This window comes from Lissotriton helveticus, chromosome 2_1 (genome assembly GCF_964261635.1).
Source record: "Lissotriton helveticus chromosome 2_1, aLisHel1.1, whole genome shotgun sequence".
Lineage (NCBI taxonomy): Eukaryota > Metazoa > Chordata > Amphibia > Caudata > Salamandridae > Lissotriton > Lissotriton helveticus.
This window is the reverse complement of record NC_136059.1, coordinates 1,562,930,393-1,562,952,060: the sequence shown is the minus strand read 5'-3', so window position 1 is coordinate 1,562,952,060 and position 21,668 is coordinate 1,562,930,393. Positions and strand designations below refer to the sequence as shown.

At 48.2% G+C, this 21,668-nt stretch overlaps 1 protein-coding gene across 1 annotated transcript in view; it reads left to right on the top strand.

Annotated features, from left to right (window-relative positions):
* Positions 1-21,668, top strand: part of MELK (maternal embryonic leucine zipper kinase) — a 281,942-nt gene that overhangs the window by 75,111 nt on the left and 185,163 nt on the right. The window contains exons 7-8 of the mRNA XM_078676533.1: positions 2,904-2,996; positions 19,243-19,341. Coding sequence (XP_078532659.1) covers positions 2,904-2,996; positions 19,243-19,341 — 192 coding nt within the window. The remainder of the gene's footprint in view (positions 1-2,903; positions 2,997-19,242; positions 19,342-21,668) is intronic.

Below are 21,668 nucleotides of genomic sequence, written 5' to 3'. Positions count from 1 at the left end.
AGGGCAGGGCGACAAACAAGAATAATGATCATACGGATAGGGGTTCAAAGGCGGCAAGGATGAGGCTCATGAAATTACGCGTTGGCAATTTGGATAAATACATTAAATGATTACGTTAAACAGAGTAGGCTATAGCCAGAGAGAGGAGGCATGCAGGGAAAGAAGTTAAGGCAAGAGGGAATCCAGGCCAGACTCTCCTGCTCTGGATTCATAATAGAGTGTGAAGAGGGTTATTAGATGACGTGCAATATTAGGATGTAAAACTGTTAACGAAAAAAACCTTTAGAAATAAACATTTTTACGCAATAAAGTGCTATAGTAGTTTGATGCACTAAAATCACACTAACGCTGCTATGATTGGTTCCTGGCAGTGCTCTTTGCAACCAGACTGGAGATGCAAATGAAGCGGTATTGATTCTCACAAGAATGAAAACTGGTCTAATGAACAGACTATATGTTTACAGACTCATCTATGAAACAGCAACTTTGTTACCCACAAAAACATAACTAAAACAGACAATAGGTCCAGGTCATTGTTGAGATTGCACACAACAACTTAAGACACCGAAGGGGAGACACACGGCGGGCAGGGGAGGGGGCGGAGCGGGGAGAGCGGCATGAGGGTGTGAAGCAGCCGGGGCCTTTGAAGTGAAGCTAAGCTTCACTTCAAAGGTGTGGGAGGAGTGTGGCTTTGGGAACAGATGGCGATTTGATGATGTGCACGCGCATTTTAGGTCAATGCGCTTGCGCATTGACCTAAAAGCGCACGGGCACAGCACCAAATCGCCACAGTTAGTTAAACTTTGTTTAAAGCCCTATAGTCTCGCTTCTCTCAATGCGCATGCGCATTGATAGGTCACGAGACCTAAAAATGAATGCAGTACAGCACTACTTCCTAGAAATAATGCTTTGCTTCAAAAATCATTTTTTTTAATCAGTCTTCAAAAATAAATTAGACTGCACTTCACTATTTCATGTATAAAGTGTACTACAGGGTATTTTTTACATATGTTTTTATTTTTCCTGTAACTACCATGGTAAATGGTAGGTAATGGCACAATACTCAGTAAATGTATCTACGTACTTAAAAATATATAGAAAAATATACATTTCCCTACCTATTACCACCTTAATAAATTGGAAAGAGGTAGAGAACAACATTAAAACCTACTCCTTACCTATATCTAAGGCCCTAACGCCGAACACAGCCAAAGTGTCATGAAAGCTATGTGGCTTTCTTGTACACTTGTAAAGCAAGTTATTGGCCAATGATTTACTTCCTTGTGATTAACAATTATTGTGGTATATCGCGATGTTGCTGCAGTATACCATGGCCCAATATATTAAATGAGTTTTGTGGCGTATAACTTTAACACAAACAATTTAGAATTATACAAACCGTACCCTTTCCACCTTATAATCTATATACATACCAGATTTCATGTACATCTGCTCAGCTACTTTTAGGCTATGTCTCTTTAAACTAGACTCTACTACACTACCACACTCTATACCATTCCACTCTATTCCATTGTACGTCATTCCAAGCTATTCCACTCTACACCATTCCACAGTATGCAGCTAAATTCTTTGCTATTCCGCTCTTCTCCACTTTATTCAACTCTATGCCACTTAAGTGTATACCACTCCACTATATGATATTGCACTCCATTCCACTCTACCCCACTGTACTTTATAACACTTCACGTAACTCAACAACACTGCACTCTAATTTTTTTAACACTTTATTTAAAAAAATATATATATATATTGAAATTCAATAAAAAAAAATGGTTAAAACTTAGTTAGGAAAATTTTATTCTTTATAAACAAACCAAACGAAGTGCCCCAAAATTACAAATTCTACAGTAATAGTATTCCTTTATGTTTATAATTTATGCACCACCTTAAAATTACTATAATTCTAGCACTTCCGTTCATTGTTGCCTACTCACTAGCCACACTCCATTAACTATAACTCGCGCCTTTGCCTTGCACTGCTTATGCCCTTTCATATTGCATCACTTATACCATGTGAAATAATAGCATTAATAACAATTTTAATGACCTGTCAAATGACCCCATTTGTCAGAACGCTGTGCATGATAGAGTGGCGAATATAGTTAAAACTAGGATTTCTGTAGTAACATCAAAGACCTGAATTTCGCAAGAAGCCTGGGTGCCATCAATTCACAGGGTTTGAAAACTGAGAGAGATGGTTCAGGGACATGCTTGAGGTGAATGTGAGGACTTTAACTCCGGGCTTGAAAGGATTAGGGTAGAACCCTACATAGTATGCTAATGACGTTAAACGTAAAATCGTGGAGCCCTATCTAGTGCACTAATGTAAATGCATAGTTTTCTGAAGACTCCTTTATGTTTTGGGAATACTCGAAGGCAGACTTTCAGAAGCTAAGTAGGTTCAGCCAGTCTGCAGTAGGGGTTGAGTGATGTTGCTGTTAAAGTGGACACCTACTGGATGGAGTGAATACGAAGGTATTGTGTTGAGGTTTTGAGGACAGGATTGTAGAATGTTGCAGCGTGGGGGGCGGGGGCAGAATTGAGCATCTGACTGCTCTGAGCAGTTCTAAGTTGAGTATCCAGGAAGGCATTAAGTGATGTGATTTACTGGGGCAATACGGAGAAGTGGAAAGTTACAGAATCTTCTGCATAAATGTGTTGCACGAAGCTCCGTGGAGCAACATCTGTGAGCAGAGCAGAGAGATTACAAAAACCCTAGGATTGAGACTTTGGCGACACTGAAATAGAGGAGCTGGTGGAGGTTGCTGACCTCATGAATGAAATGCATAGAAGATGCAAGAGTCGGGAAGGAATGTCTTGTTCTCTGATTAGAATTCTTTTTCTTTGGATCATGAACATTTCTTTCTCATGTCTTTTTGCAGGGTGGGCTTGACTACCATCTAATGACCTGCTGTGGAAGCCCGGCATATGCAGCCCCCGAACTAATCCAGGGGAAAGCGTACATCGGATCAGAGGTACCCAATAGTAAAACATGTATTGCTTTGAATGGTGATTTTTACAACGTCGTCTTAGCTATAGCTTAAATGGGATGGCTTACATTTTATATGTATTTACATTGTTCAATTACTCCTTCGAAAGTTCTACTCGCATTGCTGAAGCTCAGAACGAATTGGGTGGCTGGAAGGGGGAAAATCGGAAACCCAGCTGGTGATCTTTATGGATTTTTTGTCGTGGTGCCTTTTTTTGGGCGACCACTCTACCACGTAGATGACTTCTTGCTTCAAGACTGATGAGATCCGGGACTTTGTGGGAGAGTGGACAGACTCAAAGTTACCACGGGTGCCCTTTGCTCCCGAACTGTTGATTCAATTCAGACTGCTGTTGCAGCCCCACAGAAGTGTAGTGCACATCCAGTTTTATGGCCATACTGACGGAAACCTGGCTAACTGAAGCCTCCACGCCCATCATGGATATACTAGTTCCCCCCCAATTACTACATCATCAGACTCGACAGGACCGTCAAGACGGGCGGGGGAATAGCATGCATTTTCAGGAGCAATCTATCCGTCACCAAAGTCACCTCCCCCTCCCTCACCTCCTGTGAACTCTTCTGCCTCGACATCTCCAGTGAGGGCAAACCAGTATGTGCTCTACACCTCATCTATCACCCGCCGGGGGATAACCTCATCTTCTCTCAACAACTCATGGACACGATTACTTCCAACGCCGGTCGGCAGATCACTCAAATCTACCTGGGTGACTTTAATCTCCACTGGAACGATCAGAAAGACACAGTGGTGAATAGGCTTAAATCTTTCCTTAATGCGCTTGACCTCACCCAAATATGCAACAGCCCAACACATGATAAAGGTTCGATACTCGATCTTATCATCGCCAAAGAGGACTCTACCCAACTGGGGTCAATCCAACCCTGTGATTGGTCAGATCACCACATCATCACCTTCTTTATCAATGAAAAAATCAAACCCTCCCCGGCTCAACCCACCAAATGCAAGATCTGGAAAAGGGACATGAAGAATCTCAACCCTAACTCCCTACCGCCCCACACTTACAGGCTCCTCCTTCCCCCTGCTGGCGTCTCTGATGTTCAAACTTTGACAGACCTCTACCTCGACTCCATGACCTCTATAATCAATGAAGCCGCCCCACTGCAACTAAAGAGAGTCTCCACCAAGAGTTCGAACCCCTGGTATGACGGCAGACTCAACGAAGACAGGCGAGCTATGCGATCGGCAGAGCGCACTTGGAGATCTGATCCCTCATCACTACATCGCAAAAAGCTTAAGAACAAGAGAAATGCCTATTTTAGGAAAATTAAGCGTGCGAAATCTGACTTCTTTCGCCTCCAGCTTGACCAAGCGAAAAACCGACCAAGAAAATTGTTCGAACTAGTCAAAAGTCAAACAAAGCCGCAACCCTTACAACCAAACAACCCAACAAGCGATATCCCACACAGTGAAGACTTTTCCACCTTCTTCAAGCTAAAGACCGACAACATAAGAAATGTTCTCCTCAATGATGTAAGCCAACACCCTGTGAGAAATATATAAACTTGCCACCTTTGGTCTTAAATATTATTTGTTTAATTATTTTTATGTTGATGTTTTATTATTGTTTTTAAAAATCTTTTTTGCTATTGTGATTTATGAACTGTCATTTTTAAATCTTGTGTATAAAATATGGTTTTTGAGAAATAAATAATACATGTATGTATGTGCATTTATCTAGTTGTCCGTCCCTCCTTGCATTAGTTCCCCTTTTTTATGATTGCCTAGGAAGGTTTACACATTTGTTTATTTCCCTGTCCTAGGAATCGTCATTTCTATTCAGGGGGCCCTTGTTTTTCACATAAGCCAACACCCTGTGCACATCAGAATGTCTAACTCTCAGCCAAAAAACAGTGCATCGTGGGCTTCCTTTGACATCTACTCAGAAGATGCAATACTCAAACTGCTTCGGTACCCTGAAGCCCTCTAATCACCTCACAGACCCCCTGCCTGCTAACGCGGTAAAAGACTTCACCACCATGCTCCTCCCACTCTGGACTAAAATCATTAACAGCTCCCTTCAACAAGGTCTCATCCCTGACTCACTCAAGGTGGGGCAAGTCACGCCCATACTCAAGAAACCCACAGCTAACCCGTCTGACCTAAACAATTACCGTCCCATCACAAACATCCCCACCTTGGCCAAACTGCTGGAAAAATGTGTACAGCTTCAACTAACAAAACACATTGACAAGTTTGATCTCCTCAACCCCCATCAATCAGGCTTCCGAGCGAAACACAGCACGGAAACGGCCATGACTCACATAATTGATGACGCCCACCAAATCCTTGATCGCAATGATTCATGCCTCCTCATCCTCCTCGACCTTTCCTCAGCTTTTGACACGGTCAAACATGAGAACCTCCTTGAGCTGCTAAACACTAGAATGGGTTTATCCGGGACTGTTCTCAAATGGTTCACTTCCTTCCTACATAACCGGTCTCAGAAGTTCAAGATCAACAATGTGTTGTCCTCGCCTGTGCCAGTCGACTTAGGCGTTCCACAAGGATCCTCCCTTTCACCCACACTGTTCAACCTCATCATGGAACCACTTGCCTTCTTGCTCCAAGCATCCAATGTACACTTCCATATGTATGCCGATGACACTCAACTCTACCTAAAGGTACAATCCCCGGATGATATCAAACTCCTGAATTACACTCTCACAAAGACCCAATCGTGGTTGGCCGACAACCACCTCAAACTAAATGCTCTGAAAACTGAGTTCCTTTTGATAGCACCCCCTGCGAAATCTACCACCATCCAACTTTGGCTCAACCACTTAACAGCACTCAATGTCCAGCCCACCATCGTGGACTCCGCGAAATCCTTAGGTATCAAACTGGACGCAAAGCTCAACATGCAACAGCACATTAGCAGAGCAACGAAAGGAGCTAATTTCCAAATCAACACATTGAGAAAGTTGAAACCCTTCCTCCCAGCCAAAGACTTCCAAAATGCAGTTCAAGCCCTAGTCCTCCCCCGCATTGACTATGGAATTGTGACCCTCAGTGGTCTCCCTTTAGCAACAACTGCACCCCTAAGAGCCTCCTTGAGTGCTGCCGCGAGACTCATTACGGGCTCAAGAAAACACTCTCATATAACCCCTGACTTGAAATCTCTGAAATGGCTGCCCATTGAAGCCAGAATACAACTGAAAATTGCTTTGATGACACACGCGGCTGTACACCACAATGCACCTAACTACCTCACTCAAAAGCTAACTATATCAGGAGGGTCGAAATCCAATAGAAGTTAAAAAAACTTACTCTTGAAACCTCGCAGATTCCGGAAGGAAAAAACATACAAACGCTCCTTCTCAGGAATGGCGCCGAGGATCTGGAACGCACTCCCTCCCGAAACCAGGCTTATCTCCTCCACGGCCTTCTTTAAGAAAGAGGTGAAAGCCATCCTCATGGCTAAGTTCACCTGAACTTTAATGTCTGTTCCTCATTGACTTTCGTGCCGCTTGGGTATTACTGGTTTCATGATTGTCTAATGTCAAATAATGTCATATTTTGCATGATCTAGATTTGTTTATTCCTCTTGTTTGCCACAATTACATGATGGTCAGTCGATCCTTTTATGCTACTCACTAAATATCTATTATTAGACTATTCATGTTAGCCTACTGTATATCGAGGCCCCTTCCCCTTGCTCCCTGTAACTTTTAGATACTTATAGTATAAGTTCTCCTGATTTTTATCGTAGTTGTATGTAAGACTCCGTATCGTCTTTTATTTTCGCTTATCTGATTGTTTACTGACATTCTATTAGAACATGACTGCTATCCGATCATGCTACTGAAGTTTATATTGCACCCAATATTTTGTCGCGTCACCCTCATGCTATCGTCACCCCCTGTTTCTGTGAAGCGCTCTGATATCTGTAAAGATCTTGTTCGCGCTATATAAAACTCTGAATAAATGAATAAATAAAATAATTCAGATAGAACTTTTTTTAAATGTTCACAATTTATTGATGTGCCCACGAATCATAAAGGTTATTTTATAGAAGTGCTAAGATAGTGTTTTGGGCAGTACAAGGCCTGTATTCTGTCCCCGGCATAGTGCAAAAAATGTTCCAGTGGACAGCCTACATGAACTAATTTAAGGGGTGGACAAGTGTCCCGTTGGCATACTTGTTCCGCTCAATGTCTCTGCAGCTTTAAACTCTGCACCTTGCTGAATTAAAACAGCGGCTCCAAAAATTTCTAGGACAATCGGGCTCTTGGAAGGGGGTTGCCATGTTTCTGAAGAAGTAAATTTTGGGTGCACTCGGTACATTTGCATCTTGATTGGCTTTAGTTTGTGAGGTACATCAGGATTTCCCTTTATTTTATGGCACATCTAATCTCTGCAAGTGGCCTCTTAACATTGTGGATAAGTAAGTTAACGCTTCTAAAATAGTCGTTCTGCTTTTTCGACTAGCCCTCCTCACAAAACGAGTATAAATCACTGCAGAATGGGCACAAGGTAATGTAATCTGCTTTCGCTTCTCTTTCAAAAGCAATTTGGTAATCCATGGCATTTGAAGATTCTTTACATCCACCATCCACCACGTGAATGCAAACCAAATTGCATGTTCATTGACTCCTGTTCATTTCTGGTACAAGAATGAAGGTATACAACAGTGCACCATTTACCAAAGATAAAATCGACAATATGGACAAAAGGCAATAACTGGACAGTTACATGAAAAAAACAAGCATTTGCAATGCAAGAGGTCTCACATTTGTGAGAGTTTAAGCTACTAGCATTGCAAATGAAAATGCCTTTTATTTGTTTTAAAAAACAAAACATAAATAAAAAGACATAATTTACAATGCGAATAGCTCAAACTTGCGTAAATGCGAGACCTATTGCATTGCAAATGCTTTTTTCAGTTATTGCTTGGTGTCTTGTGAAGGAGATCATTTTCAGGAAGCTATGCTCTTATAACCTGTACAGTTCTGTTCTTAATCCAAGCATTTAGCTTTCTCCCAGCAGAGTCTGGTGTACAAAGATTCAAGGAGCTCCACAGTTACACTAGATACAGACAAAAAAGAACCGAGGGGGAGGGAGAGAGACTGGTGGGTGGCCGACCTCCTCATATTGTGCCTGACGGGCATTCTCTCGACCTTATGTTGACCTTCTGAGCTGTATGTCCAACACTATTCCTCAGCGCCTGGGGTGGGGGAGTGTGAGAGCTCTGCGTCCTCCACCCTGAGCCTCAAGTAATCCTGCAGCGGCTCCCATATGTCCTGGGGTCAATCCTGGGTAGGCATGAGATCACAGTAGGCTGACAGCAGCCCCTGACAGAACGCTAATAACAGAAGCATGGCGGTTAGTTTCCTATTATCCGCCGTCACGTTTTCCACAAACCCGAGCAGCGCTGTTAAAGGAGAGCCCTCTGTAAGCAAATCGAGCATCTCTTCTATTGCCTCGTAGATGGTTACCCAGTAGTGATTAATGCTAGGGCATTCCCAAGCTAGATGTAGGAAGGTCACGCCAGGGACCCGGCAATGCAGACAGTGTGTGTCATCTTGTAGACCAATTCTATGCAGTAAGTCAGGTGATCTGTACAGTCTATGTAGAAATGTAAAATGATTAAGGCGGAGCTGGTCTTTTCAAGACAATGATCTTGCCTGCGCACAGCAGAAGGTCCACTATTCCTGCATGATCCAGATGCCGAGTGAGTCCTGTCCTCCTATTCTTATTGCGATTTTGGGATGCAAATGGACGCAGTGCGCTGTATGCCATGAAAGTGGGGAGAGGATGTGGCATAATGGCCAGAGCTGCTGACTTCGGAGCTGGGTGACCAGGTTCAAGTCTCGGTGTGGGCTCAACATCCTGTAATTCAGGACAAATCACTAAATGTCCACGTAAATGAATGTGTCCTTAACTGGTGCTCATGAAAAGCGACAGTGCCGATGCTGACCACCGAAAAGCACAGTCTCAAATTAAGCACTGTTAGTAGGTTTCAGGCCTGCACTCGACAGGATACACGCACGGAACCACTATACTAGTTTCCCAGCTAGAAACAATTAACAGTGCAGTAAAGATAATGGGCTTTGAGTTTTTAAACATACATTAATAAAGCCAATAGGTATCTGTTACACGAGAGCTATTGGCTTTGCCAATGCCTTTTAGCCATGTTGTAGAGCACCATGGCTAAAATTCAAGTTATCAAAAAAGCGCCAGCACTGGCGCTGCGTTAGAACTTTATATTTCCCTGTGTTGGGGCGGGGGGGAGATATATGGGCAAGCAAGAACGTAGGGGTGGAGGAGTAGGGTCGTCTGGGACAGCAACATGGAGAAGTGGTGGATGGAAAGGGAAAACAGCAACACGTACAAAAAAATAGTATGTCATTTAAATAATACCTGCAATCAAAGCGCAATCAGTGAACCAACAGCAATTAAATGTAATCAATCTATGCGTGGTTCCTGCACCACAGAAAGGAAAAAGTGATGCATGGCCTCTGCAGGCCCTTTAGAAGGAAGTTAAAGCAGAGTGACAGACTCCAACAAATGGGTAAGCCCTATATTGTATACAAGAGGATCTCATTAGAGAGAACGCATATTCAAGCGCTGTTGGAGGCTCGGCCCTAAAAAGACACAATGGTAAACTATTTCCAACAACTGTTGAAGTTGCTATTTTTGTGCACTCCATACATGTGGAGGCCAGACATCGACCAGCCCTGAACCACGTAAAGTAGGTTATCTGAAAGAAACAGGTTAGTATTAGATTCCTTACCATAGAATATCCCCAGGTTCAGACTGGATCCGGAAATTTTTGCGTAGCAGTACCCTTGCGCGTTCGTCGGCGTCGTGGGCGCCGTGATGGCGTCGTCGGAGTACTTAGACGCCGCCTCCGCGTGCTGACGTCAGTTCTTCTTTTTTCCGCGCCAGCAGCGCAGATCCGGAAAAAGTGGTACCTTGGTCATTTTATGACTGAACTTTTTAGGATCCTTTTTGATCATTTTTCGGGTCTTCGACTCCGAACGGTGCCGATAGGGATGCCAGGTTTTAAGCCCTGTGAGGACTGCGACCGACTGATGTCGGTCACCGACCCTCACCGCCGGTGTCTCCACTGTCTCGGCGTCGACCATGACGACAAGGCCTGCTCCGACTGCCGGGCCCTGACTTCGAAAGCTAGGTCCCGCAAGCGACTCGAGCTCCGGCAGTCGGCCCGCGCCGCGAGGGGTCCCGGTCTGGACGGAGGTCGAGGGACCGGTCGCGGGATCGGAGCCCTCATAGCTCCGGGAGTCGACATCACTCTTCAAGTTCGAAGTCGTCAGGTAAGCACAAGAAGTCGAAGAGACGTCATCGCTCTTCTGACTCTTTCCCCCCCCCCGGGGGTTCGGGTGACACCGACCCACGCGGCTCCGTCGTAGTCGCGGACGTCGAGTCCGGTCCCTGGGCCGCACGCAACGTCGGAGTAGATCGAGCGCTTCCTCATGGCCTTGAGGTCTCTCACTCCTCCGGCGGGCTCCGCTGCGCCTTCGGGCCCAGCGGACCCGCCTGGGGGCCCTAGCGGGTCAGCGGCTTCGGCCCCGACGCCGGCGGCGCCTTCGGGCTCGGCGCCGCAGGGCTCCGCTGGATCCGCTTCTGGATCCGGGTCGTCGCCGGTTGACCTGACGACCTCGCCAGCGCCGGCCCTCCAGGTGTCACCTCCGGCACCGTCTTCGGGCGCCGCCGTCCCCGATGCCTCCCTCGTTCCGGCGCCGCTCTCGACGCCGTTTGGAGACTCTTACTTCAATGAACCGGCCCCATCAGTTGAGAACCCTGAGTATCAGGAGATGGGTGATGAAGAGTGTTGTGAGGGGTCTGAGGACCCTCTGACACGGGAGTGTCAGTCCCAGGAGCACTGGACAGGTGGACTTGGGGATGCCAACACTGGTTTTGTCTCACCTCCTACCGTGGCTACCGAGGAGGGGGCAACCTACAGTGTGGTGTTGACGCGGGCGGCCAAGGCCTTGGGCCTTGAGCTCCCCGTCGTGGCCGTGAGGACTAACTTCCTCACTGAGGTCCTTTAACCGCAGTCTAGCTCGGCTGAGCATCTGCTGCCGTTTAATGAGGCCTTAACCGACGTTCTTTTGGGCACTTGGTCCAGGCCCGCTACAGGTTCGCCTGTAGATAGGAACGTGGCCAGTCGCCACTGCCCGGCCGACCCTGGTTTCCTGTCCACCCACCCCACCCGCGAGAGCCTGGTTTTCCAGGCTTCCAATTCCCAGACCACATTCCCATCGGCTCCCCCTGACCGGGAATCCAAGAGGTATGAGCAGTATGGCAAAAAGATATTCTCCTCCCTAAGTCTGGGACTGCGGTCTTCCAACACCTCATGCCTCTTGGGCCGCTACACCCACTCTCTGTGGGACATGGTCGCGGACGTGCTGCCAGAATGCCCATTGGAGGTACGGGCTAAACTCAGCCAGGCCCTTGTGGAAAGCCGGGATGCAGCACGGTATTCTATCCGGTGTGGGCTGGATACCACCTACTCACTGGGCAGGGCGACGGCAACGACTGTGGCGATTCGTCGCCACGCCTGGTTGAGGTCCGCCAACTTCTCGGCCGATGTCCAGAATACACTCATGGACATGCTCTTTGATGGCCGTCGCCTTTTTGGCGACAAGGCAGACCATGCGCTTGAGCGCTTTAAGGACTCCAGGGCTACGGCCAGGTCCTTGCGCCTCTCGGCCCCGCGCCAGCAAACTGGTGCCTTTCGCTCCTTTCGTGGCCAAGGAAGGGGCGCCCCCACACGTGCTGCCAGCCACGCACCGCAGGCTTACATCCAACGCGGTGGCGGCCGTGGAAACCGCCGTGGCGGCGGTCGGGGACAACGGCGCGGCCAGTCCACACCTTCCCCTGCAGCATCCGCCTCAAAACCCTCCTAGTCCGTGCTTTCAGGCCCATGTGACGCCAGTGGGGGTGGGGTTCGCCATCACCTCCTCCACTGGCGCACTGTCACATCGGACAGGTGGGTGCTGCAAATCGTCCGAAGGGGCTACTCCCTCCCCTTCGAGGCGACCCCTCCAGCCATACCACCGCAATACCACCGCGTATCGGGGGATCATTTGCGACTTCTGCAGGAGGAAGTTACGGCCCTCTTGGCCAAGGGGGCCTTCGAGCGCGTTCCTGAGCCAGAAGTAGGGTGTGGTTGCTACTCCCACTACTTTCTGGTACCCAAGAAGGGTAAAAGGGGCCTATGCCTTATCTTGGACCTACGGAACGTCAACTGTTACCTCCGGAAGGAGAAGTTCAAAATGCTGACACTGGCTCAGGTCTTGGCTGCTCTGGACCCAAGAGACTGGATGGTAGCGTTGGACTTGCAGGACGCTTATTTCCACATCCCCGTCCTGCCGGCCCACCGGCGCTACCTGCGGTTCACTGTTGGCCACCAGCATTTTCAGTTTACCGTGCTCCCCTTCGGCCTTACCAGCGCCCCACGGGTGTTCACAAAGGTGATGGCGGTGGTTGCAGCTCATCTGCGCAGGTTAGGGGTTTCAGTCTTCCCCTACCTCGACGACTGGTTGTTGAAGGCGGGCTCGCCCCAAACAATAATCAGCCACCTCCAGACGACGGCAGACCTTCACCAGCTGGGGTTCTCCATCAATGTGCCGAAGTCACACCTGTGCCCCTCTCAGAAGCTCCTCTTCTTCGGAGCAGTTCTCGACTCGCTGCAGTTTCGGATTTATCCTCCCGAACAGCGGGTTCGGGAAATTCAGGCTCTGATTCCACTCTTTCAGCCTTTATCCCGGGTCTCGGTCAGGTTGACGCTGCGGCGTCTGGGGCTGATGGCCTCCTGCATCCTTCTGGTGAATCACGCCCGGTGGCGGATGCGGGCTCTGCAGTGGGACCTGAAGTTTCAGTGGGCCCAGCATCAGGGCAACCTATCCGACCATGTCCTGATATCGGAGGGCACTGCGAGACAGCTGCAGTGGTGGCTCACGGACCGCGATTGGGTCAGCGGCAGATCCCTCTCCTTTTCCAACCGGAGCACGTAGTTGTGACGGATGCGTCCCTCCAGGGCTGGGGAGGCCACATGGGAGAGGCGGTGATCAGAGGCCTCTGGTCTCCGGCGGAGTCCCGGCTCCATATCAACCTTTTGGAGCTGCGGGCAACTCGTCTAGCACTGAAGGCATTCCTCCCCTCTGTCCGGGGGAGTGTAGTGCTGGTGTTCACGGACAACACCACCGCCATGTGGTACTGCAACAAACAGGGCGGGGTGGGGTCGTGGACCCTTTGCCAGGAGGCTCTGCGCCTCTGGCAGTGGCTGGAACATCAGGGCATGACCCTGGTGGTTCAACATCTGGCAGGTTCTCTGAACGCCAGGGCGGACGAACTCAGCCATCGGTGCATGATGGATCACGAATGGCGTCTGAACTCGAACGTGGCGCAAGGCCTCTTTCAGCAGTGGGGAGAGCCTTGGTTAGATCTATTCGCCACAGAAGAGAACGCGCAATGTCATCAGTTCTGCGCCTTGGAATTTCCAGGGCGGCACTCGCTCGGAGACGCTTTTCGTCGCGAGTGGAGTTGCGGTCTGTTGTACGCCTTTCCGCCTATACCACTTCTGCCCAGAGTGCTGAAGAAGATCAAACGCGACCGGGCCATAGTCATCCTTGTGGCTCCGGACTGGGCACGAAGGTACTGGTATCCAGAGCTACTCAGTATGTCAGTCGATCCCCCGGTTCGTCTGCTTCTTCAGGAGGACCTTCTGTCGCAGCAGCAAGTTCAAGTTCAGAAATTTATATAGAGCACTACTCACCCAGATGGTCTCAAGGCGCTTGGGGGAGGGGGGTGCATTTACTTATCGAATATCCAAGTTTTCAGTTGTTTTCTGAAGGAGAGGTGGTTCTGAGTAAGGCGGAGGTGGGTGGGGAGAGAATTCCAGGTCTTGGCCGCTAAGTAGGAGAAGGATCTGCCCCCCATGGTGGATTTACGGATGCGTGGGATAGCGGCGAGGGCTTGATTGGATGATCGTAGTTGGCGGGTGGGGTGTAGAAGGTTAGTTGTGTCTGGAGGCATTCGGGTCCAAGGTCGTAGAGGGCTTTGTGTGCGTGGGTGAGGAGACGAAACGTTATTCTCTTGTTGACGGGGAGCCTGTGGAGGTCTTTCAGGTGACCGGAAATGTGAGCTTGACGAGGAATGTCCAGTATGAGTCTGGCTGAGGCGTTTTGGATGCGTTGGAGTTTTTTCTGTAGTTTGGCTGTGGTTCCGGCGTAAAGGGTGTTTCCGTAATCCAGACGGCTGGTGACCAGGGCGTGGGTGACCGTATTTCTTGTTTCGGTGGGGATCCAACTGAAGACTTTTTTGAGCATGCGTAGGATGTTGAAGCAGGATGATGAGACGGCGTTGACTTGTCTGGACATCGAGAGAGAGGAGTCTAGGATGAAGCCCAGGTTGCGTGCGTGATCCATAGGTATGGGTGCGGTTCCCAGGGCAGGTGGCCACCAAGAGTTGTCCCAGGCAGAGGGGGATGAACCTAGGATGAGGACTTCCGTTTTGTCCGAGTTTAGTTTTAAACAGCTGTTCTTCATCCATTCGGCTACATCTTTTATTCCTTCGTGTAGGTTGGTTTTGGCGGTGTTTGGGTCTTGAGAGAGGATCAGCTGGGTGTCGTCTGCGTAGGAGATGATGTTGAGGTTGTGTTGGCGCGCGATGGATGAGAGGGGGCTCATGTATACGTTGAAGAGGGTGGGGCTGAGTGAGGATCCTTGTGGTACGCCGCAGAAGACTTTGGTGGCCTCTGATCTGAAAGGGGGGAGGCAGACTCTCTGGGTTCTTCCGGCGAGGAACGAGATGATCCATTCCAGTGCTTTTCCTTGTATTCCGACATTGTTGAGACTTTGTATGAGGGTGCTGTGACAGACTGTGTCGAAGGCTGCGGAGAGGTCAAGTAGGATGAGGGACACCGTTTCTCCGTTGTCCAGTAGTGTTCGAATGTCGTCTGTTGCTGCGATGAGGGCGGTTTCGGTGCTGTGTTTGGCTCAGAAGCCGGACTGTGAAGGGTCGAGGGATTTGTTGGATTCGAGGAAGGCGGCAAGCTGACTGTTGGCGGCTTTCTCAATGACTTTGGCGGGGAATGGGAGGAGCGAGATGGGGCGGTAGTTCTTAAGTTCAGTGGGGTCTGCTGTGGGTTTCTTCAGAAGGGCACGGAGTTCGGCATGTTTCCAGCTATCCGGGAAGGTGGCGGAGTTGAGGGAGCAGTTGATGACATTGCGGAGATGGGGTGCGATGATAGTCTGCTTTGTTGAAAATGTAGTGGGGACAAGGGTCGGTTGGTGATCCTGAGTGCATGGAGTTCATCAGGCGGATGGTGTCTTCGGTGGTGATTGGGTTCCAGGCGTAGAGGTTGTTAGAGTGCAGTTTTGGTTCGGGGGTGGGTGAAGTGGGCTGGTCTTCGGATTGGTTTTTGAAGCTGTTATGTATGTCGGCGATTTTGTTGTGGAAGAATGAGGATAGAGAGTCGCAGAGGTCTTGGGAGGGGGTGATGTCGTTGGCGCCGGCGGTGGGGTTGGTAAATTCTTTGACGATGTTGAATAGTTCCTTGCTGTTTTGGGCGTTGTTGTCAAGTCGATCCTTGAATGCTGATTTCTTGGTGGATCGGATGAGTTGGTGGTGTTTGCGGGTGGCGTTCTTGAAGGAGGCCAGGTTGTCAGTGGTTGGGTTTTTTCTCCAGGCTTTCTCGAGGGTACGACAGAGCTTCTTGGATTTCTTAAGGTCGTCAATGAACCAGGGGGCTTTTTTGCTGCCTTGCTTGATTTGATGGTATTTCAAGGGTGCTAGTTTGTCTGCGCTGTGGGTGATCCATTGTGTGATGTTCAGCAGGGGACGGTCCTCCACCCGAACCTGTCCAGTTTCCACCTCCATGCTTGGAGATTGAGCGGCGACAGTTGAGGCTATTTGACTTGACACCTGAAGTCTGTAATGTCATTCTGGCAGCCAGGCGTCCCTCCACAAAATCGGTATACGCCTGCAGGTGGAATACATTTGTGGCATGGTGCACAGCAAAGGCTGTGGATCCACTTTCTGCCCCTCTTTCTGAGGTTCTTCTCTTCCTTCTTTCTCTTGCCCAGCAGGGCTCTGCTCTGGGCCCTATCAAGGGCTACCTTTCTGCCCTTTCAGCCTTTCTAAGGCTGCCTGATCAACCTTCTTTGTTCAAGTCCCCTATTGTAGCTCGTTTTCTGAAGGGCATCACACACATGTTCCCTCCTGTTTAGTGTGTGATGCCTCAGTGGGACTTGAACCTTGTTCTTACCTTTCTGATGTGCGCTCCCTTTGAGCCACTTCACAACTGTCCTCTCCGCCTTCTTACTCTGAAGACTGCTTTCCTGGTTGCCATCACTCTGCCAGGAGAGTGAGTGAGCTCCAGGCCCTTTCGTCTAAACCCCCTTTCCTTTCTGTCCATCCGGACAAGGTTGTGTTGCGGACTAGACAATCTTTCCTGCCCAAGGTTGTCACGGCCTTCCATATCGGGCAGTTTATCACCTTGCCCACCTTCTTTCCGCCACCGCATCCCTCTAAAGAGGAAGAGCGGCTCCACCGTCTGGACCAAAAACGTGCGATTTCGTTCTTTCTGGATCGCACACGCCAGTTCCGGGTGGATGACCAACTCTTTGTTGGTTACGTGGGCGCTAAGAAGGGACGGGCGGTGCACAAGAGGACCATCTCTCGGTGGGTCGTCTTGTGTATCAAGGCATGTTACTCCTTGGCGAGGAAGGAGCCTCCTGTTGGGCTGCGAGCCCATTCCACCCGGGCCACGGCGGCTAGCACTGCCCTGGACCGGGGGAGTCCCCTTGCAGGACATCTGTCAGGCAGCCACGTGGGCATCCGTGCACACGCTTGCAAGACACTACTGCCTGGACAGCCAAGTCGGGAGGGATGGCTTCTTTGGCCGTTCTGTCCTCCAGGACTTTCTGGTGTGATTATTGGTTCGCAGACCCACCACCGGGGTTGGTATTGCTGGGGTATCTATTCTAAGGTAAAGAATTTAATACTAACCTGTTTCTTTCAGATGAACAAGTTACTTACCTTCGGTAACGATATATCTGTAAGAAACAGTAGTTGGTATTAGATTCCTTACCGCCCCACCCATCCTCCCCGTTCTGCGAACCGATATCTAGGGTTAAGGTCATCCCCTTTCAGGGCCCTAGTTTCAATGGCACCAGTGTTGGTTTTTAACATGGCTCTGCGTTTCTGGTGCGGAAAAGCTGTGTCTAAGAACTGACGTCAGCACGCGGAGGCGGCGTCTAAGTACTCCGACGACGTCATCACGGCGCCCACGACGCCGACGACTAACGCGGAGCCGCAGATGACGCCTACCGACGCGCAAGGGTACTGCCACGCAAAAATTTCAGGATCCAGTCTGACGCCTGGGGATATTCTAAGGTAAGGAATCTAATACTAACTACTGTTTCTTACAGATATATCGTTACCGAAGGTAAGTAACTTGTTCCTACGGCATAAAAAATTAATTACAGCTTTGTTGGTTTAAAATTGAGTTGCACAGAAACTATGATTGGACTTTCTCTATCGGACAAGGAGCCTAAAACCCAAGGAATTGCAACATTAAAGTACTTATGAAGAGAAAACAAGCAATAACTCATCACAAGGACAGCAGTGAAAAAGAGCCAACAAAAAACCAGCAATAATGGAAAAAGAAAAGACCAACTTGCTTTATAATCAATGAATGCGCATTACAGAACATGTTTGTTGCATGTTCCAATGACCAATACATAACTAGCATTGGCCGCGCTGCAGTGAAAACGATCATCTTAAAAGCGCGAGCCTCGCGCGGCAGTAGGGGAGGGCGCCAGCGCAATTCCTTTTGGGAGCTTGCGACCATATGGCGCCGCGCGCTCCTGAAAGGAAATCGCCAAGATGTGCACGCGTTGCATTGGAAGCAATGCAAATGCAACGCATGCATGTCTTTGCCCCCAAAGCTGTGGCGATGGCTACAGGTCTCTGTCCTATGCAACGCATGTGCGTTGCAGAGGACGAGACCTAATGAGCCAAGTTTGTACTCACTTGGCCCCATGGTCGACCATTTGCATACCGCTGACCTCTCAAATTATTGTTGCACTGGTCCTAGAATTGCAAACTATGATCCTAATCCAAGATGCCCATCTCAAACTTTGTCCAAGTTAAAAACAAAAAAAATACAATAGTTTGCAATCGAATAGAGATCAGCCGAGAAGCAGTGAAAGTCTGACCACAGTTTAATATGAAAAGAAGCGCAGCAGCAAAATTGTTTAAATCTGATATCTGGCTTTGGTGGACCAGTGCTGTGCTGGTAAAGCAATCTTTGGATTATATATATGCTATCGTGTATTAAGGTCTACACTGCTATTATAGGTTTTCACTACATTGGAGTACATGGAAGCAAAGCAGGTTATGCAATTCGTACAGTTATGCATATCTCTGGTACAGAGCAGCTCTTTCTCGTGAGAACACAGCTGTGTGTCCATAAAAGGTTTCAAAACACGGGACGGTAAGTGCTCGTTCCTGCTAGATGAAGTCCGCCAACGTTGACAATGAAGTTCTGCTTCAGAACAGCAAGGCCAAACGCGGAGCACAGACACATGGGAGACAAACCAATGTGCACAGTTTAAGTGCGTGTAATGTGCACCTTTGAAGTATTAGTGGAACTGAAGGAAAATTTATTTTAGAGTAGAAGAACCTCCTGGACACCAAACAATTCCTTAGCACCTCTCTGCATGACGCAGATTAGTATCTGATTCCGGTTTAAGTTCTTTTCAAGATCCCTGTTGGAATGAAGTCTCGGCTGCTTCTCCGGCCTTTGGAAGCCACTAAAATAGGGCTAATGTCTGAAAGTTAAAACTATTGCAGAGTGTCTTCATAATGGATCTGCCTTTTGTGCTGATATGGATAAAAAAAAAGATCAGTGTTGGGCTGTCCTTTCGAGTTGTCTGGCAGTGGCCAATGGATGAGCTTGAAGGGTCCAGTGTGTGCCCTGTATATTTTATTTTTGTCCTATGGGCCATGAAGGTACAAAAAAATAAAAATCCCACTCATTTGCTCTTTGAAACTGGACCATCTGGTAGTCCCTGAAAAGCTGGTTCCTCACAGAAGGTGCCACAGATTTTAGCTCCTACTTGTATGAACTAACCGCTTATATTGTCTTTGAGAAACTTTGCATCTACCCTGTTTCTCTGTTTGCATTCACTGAAATTCTGTGCTGTATTTTTAGGCCGATATTTGGAGCATGGGAGTGCTGATGTATGCACTGATGTGCGGATACCTACCCTTTGATGATGACAATGTCATGCTACTCTACAAGAAAATAATGGTAAGTATATATGGACTTGTACGTTGGAGAAATGTTTTGGTATGCAGTAATACTTGCTGAGAAATTGGGAGTGTATCTATTCAGAGTTAAAGAAGTACTTGTTAGAAATATGCATCTCTTCAGAGTTCAATGTTCTTAAATGAGCAACGCTTACAGAAGAATTTAATTACAGGATTACCAGTGTTTATTTTTATTTTTTTTAACTGTAAAATATTCTAGGTCCAAATTAGACCATATTTCTGCAGCATATTCCATTAGGCTGTTAATCTTCCAAATTTTGGTGCCTTTGAAGTACCGAAGAAATAATCACAACCCAAATAGAGCCATACTTACAAATAGCCCATATACCAATTACCAATAATCAGTCAGTTGGCAGTGCAGAAGGTCCAATCGTTTATTACAACAAACAAACTCTGCAGAGGAGCTCCTTGCGACCTAACCCCACGAGGTCCGCCAAGAAGACTGCCGGCACATTATCAGTAATTCACATATATACTGTTACATTTGCAAGCTGTTACCTAAGATGGAAAAATACAGGCAGGTACAGGTTGGTGCAAAGGAAAGGCCATATATGGAACACAAAACCCTCCTCAGTATAGCTCAGCTCATTATAGCAAGGTCGAAAGGGTGACTCCCTTCTGCTTACTCCGAGAGAGTCCGAACAGTGCTCCCCTGGAATGTGCTTGCCCAATCTACCCACACCTATAACCTTGACAGGCCTAACGTGCAGAAATAGCAGGTTGCTACAGTTGTACTATTTCACAGGGGAATGGAGCTCGAGCATGAACAGTGGAAAGGTTTTGTGAGTGCTGAAAACCGGACTAGGCCACAAAATGGCGCTTGTCGGGTCAAGCTGTGATTTCGTATGAGATAGAATAACGTGCAACTAAGTGTACATGAGTCCCTAGTCAGCTAGGTGTGCAGGCATATTAGTGTTCATAGCTTGATATCTGCATAATAGCTACACCACGCTAATTACTAACAAGAACTACATGTTCTACTAGGCCCAGATTGAATTCTGGTTCCTCAAACCCTCCTTTTAGTGTGATGTAGCTAACTAAAAAGAAGTACTAATCCTGGAAGACTTCTTTGTCAATGGCCATCAACTCATGAATCTCCTGTTGGAGCATCTGAGTTTTAGTGGGGACAGAAGAGGGGGTAAACATGGCTGTCACTTTTGTAGCACAGTAAGAACAGCAAGCCGGTCCACACTGCATACAGAGGCAGCAGGTGAATGAGACCGGCTGCTCTAGCGACTCCTCAATAAATTCCACCCCCCCAAGTCGACAATAACCCCCAGAACCAACCAGAAAGTGACCAGGACCCATTCTCAGTGTGCATTTCCGCTGCAATGCGATGTAATCTCTGGATAGCCGAAGGGACCGTGGGGGCGGAGTCTGGAATATAAACACAGCAGGAGGGACGGTATCGAACTCGGGCGGGAGAGGTTCATTTTTAGCAAAACATTGTTTCATACTATCAGCGTAGGGCTGTATAGTCAAATAAACACCGTCTGGGGAGCAATAGATTTTTGCGTTTAGCCGTTTTAACATATCCAAACCCATTAAGTTCTCTCCACAATGCGAAGTTAACAAAAAGGGTGTTTCAATAGTGGCAGGACCGATCATGAAGGGGAGAGGTTTAGAGATGGGGCTTACCACTGGGACTCCTGAAAATCCCACAGATACATTATTCTGCCTGGACAGAGCCGCCCCTGGAACCAATGATCGAGCAACTGAACTGTTCATTGCTCCTGTGTCAATTAGAAAATTCTCAGAAGTCCCCATCAACTCCCCCTTCACATAGGGTCCTTGCTGATTGACTGGATCGACACCTGGCCCCTACTCTGTCCCTGGCTGTCCTATGGGTTGTCGTACCTATCCTGCTCGCAAAATGCGTAATCCTCATTATAGTATTGTCTACTCTGGGGGTTGTCAAAATGGTTCCGTTCCGACTTGCCTTGAGCCGCCTCTTCTCTATGCATATCACTCCGGTCTGGGCCACCTCGTCCCCGAACCGCTCCGTTCTGGGCGAGTAGTAACGGACACTGAGCTTTCCAGTGTCCTTCCTGTTTACAATAAGCACACTGATTTAACCCTAACGGCTGGCCCGTGCTGACGCCTGCGCCTCTGCCTGTCCCCTCCCCTCTGGATACGGGCCCTCGGACTCCTCTCCCTCCCCCTTGTCCTCGAACGACTTCCTGGAACAATACTCGTGTTTTAAGGTCCTTGGCCTTCTTTTCCTTTTTATCCTTGCTCTCATTTTCCCTATGCTCGTAAAATTGGGCCATACTTGGTATCACAGAGGGGGTGGAGGTAGTCCAGGTA